Source organism: Sceloporus undulatus, unplaced genomic scaffold (genome assembly GCF_019175285.1).
Source record: "Sceloporus undulatus isolate JIND9_A2432 ecotype Alabama unplaced genomic scaffold, SceUnd_v1.1 scaffold_15248, whole genome shotgun sequence".
Classification (NCBI taxonomy): domain Eukaryota; kingdom Metazoa; phylum Chordata; class Lepidosauria; order Squamata; family Phrynosomatidae; genus Sceloporus; species Sceloporus undulatus.
In genome coordinates this window covers 1-2,030 of record NW_024818165.1, presented here as the reverse complement: position 1 = coordinate 2,030, position 2,030 = coordinate 1, and the positions used below count along the sequence as shown (strand labels likewise).

The window sequence follows — 2,030 nt, the reverse complement described above, 5'->3', positions numbered from 1 at the left end:
CTCTTTCAGGGCCTTCAGAGAGGCGAGGAAGCACAAAATGGAGGCCCAGCCCGAAGGGTGAGTCAGGAAGGCCTTTGGTCTACAACTCCCAGCCGCCCCAGGCGCCTGGGCCTATAGGATGGGATCATGGGGGATGGAGTCCAAAAAGCTAACGTCCATCCTTGGTCTGCCTCCAGGGCTTTTGGACTCGCACTCCCAGGAGCCTCAGCCATTGGCGACAGCGGCAGGGAATGCTGGGAAATGGAGTCCAAAAACTCAAAGAGAGAACAAAGCCTGGAAGCCATTTGGTCCAATAATCATTACATTCCAATGGAAGCCGTCACCAAGCTTTTGTCTTCTTCCAGGCCTTTTGGACTACAACTCCCAGCAGCCTCAGGCACCTGGGACAGGAATGATGGGAACTGGAGTCCAAAACAACAAGGTCTGGGAAGCACTGGTCTAATGACAGCTATCACCAAGCTTTGGTCTTCTATGTAATTTTGGACTCCAACTCCCAACAGCCTCAGATACCTGGGCCTACAGTCAGGAATGATGGGAGATGGAGTTCAAAACCATAAGGACTGGAAACCATTGATCTAATGGCAGCGATCCTCCCTCCCCCCTCTGAGATCAATGGTCCCCAGTCATTGGTGTTTTGGACTCCATCTCCCATCACCCCTGACCACATACTGAGGCTTCTGGGAGTCAGAGTCTGAATGGCTTAGAAGACCTAAATTTCGAAATTGCTGCCATTAGAGAAACGGCTTCCAGGCTCCAAGTTTTTTTAGGACTCCAACTCCCAGAATTCCTGGCCATTGCCGCAAATGGCTGAGGCTCCTGGGAGTTGTAGTCCTGAAGGCCTGGAAGATGGTTCACAGATCCATGGTTCACAGGTGGGAGAACCAAGTCTTGAGTGCGAGATCTGCCATTTTACCTCTTTCTGGGCAGGGTCCCCCTCCCCAAGAAGCATCTGACGGAGGCTGCGATGGTGAACCCTCCTTCGGCCCTTGAGGCTACTGACGCCCGCCATGTTGACACCGATGCAGTGCACACCAGCGGCGCCAAACCCTCCAGACCCGCAATGGAGAACGCACCCTGGGAGGACATGGAGGACATGCCGGGGGAGACCCCCATTGTCGCAGAGGAAGAGGAGGACGCTGCACGTCGGAGGCTGCACGAAAACGAGGAGAGGTACGTACGGGGCGGCACCAAGGAGACGCTGTTTGCGTCGGGCACAGTGATTGCGATGATGGCCTCCATTTTCTTCCTCTCTTCCAGAATAATTGACGATGACGATGGCAGCGGTGCAGAAGAAGCAGACACCATCATTGCGGGGCGGTCCAGCTCTGTCTTGCCCACCTTGGTCCTTTCGGACACACTCATGAATGGCCTCAGGCGCGACTTCGAGGGCGGCCTCACGAAGAAGATCATAGAGTCCATGTGAGTGGGGCTGCATTCACCGCGCGGCAGCGGTGGCCATCTTGAATACGGAGCGACAAAATGGAGTCACCCACGTCTCCCTCTTTTTCCTCCAGGAGCCGCCCCTCGATGGAGCTGGTCCTTTGGAAGCCCTTCCCCAGATTGCTGGGATCCAAAATGGCTGACGGCAAAAGGGGTTTGTTGCAGACACCGCCGCATCCTCCTCCTCCGCTCCTTTACGCCGACCCTGCGGGCGGACCCTCCGCCGAGGAAGAGATGGAGCTATGAGACTAAAACCCGAGTGCGAAAGCTCGCAAGAACACCAAAAAAGCCATATAAGAACAGTCATTGTTTAGAGGGCCACGCGTAACGGACATGTTTTTTACGGGAAAACTATGCGCCATCTGATTCTCTCTTCGTTTTGAGAGGAGACCCAGGTTTCGGAGGCTGTCCTTTGCACACATATTTTTCTTTTCCGAAAGTGCCGCCACCGCCATTTTGGTCGCTGCCATTCACACCAGGAACTCACTGCCGTTTGTTGCCTTGTGGAATATTAAAATGGTCGAGCGGCATTACGGCGTTGCATTTACGTCTCACAATGGGGGGGGTTGTGGTGTTCACGCTCTCTTGGA

The 2,030-nt window shown here is 54.4% G+C and overlaps 1 protein-coding gene across 1 annotated transcript; it reads left to right on the top strand.

Moving 5' to 3' along the window:
• Positions 1-6: 6 nt before the first annotated feature.
• Positions 7-1,970, top strand: CCDC117 (coiled-coil domain containing 117). Its single transcript, XM_042444564.1, has 4 exons — positions 7-57; positions 928-1,170; positions 1,258-1,419; positions 1,515-1,970. Exons 1-4 carry the CDS (start codon positions 38-40, stop codon positions 1,684-1,686), a joined length of 597 nt encoding a protein of 198 aa, XP_042300498.1. The 5' UTR covers positions 7-37; the 3' UTR covers positions 1,687-1,970.
• The last annotated feature ends 60 nt before the right edge of the window (positions 1,971-2,030 follow it).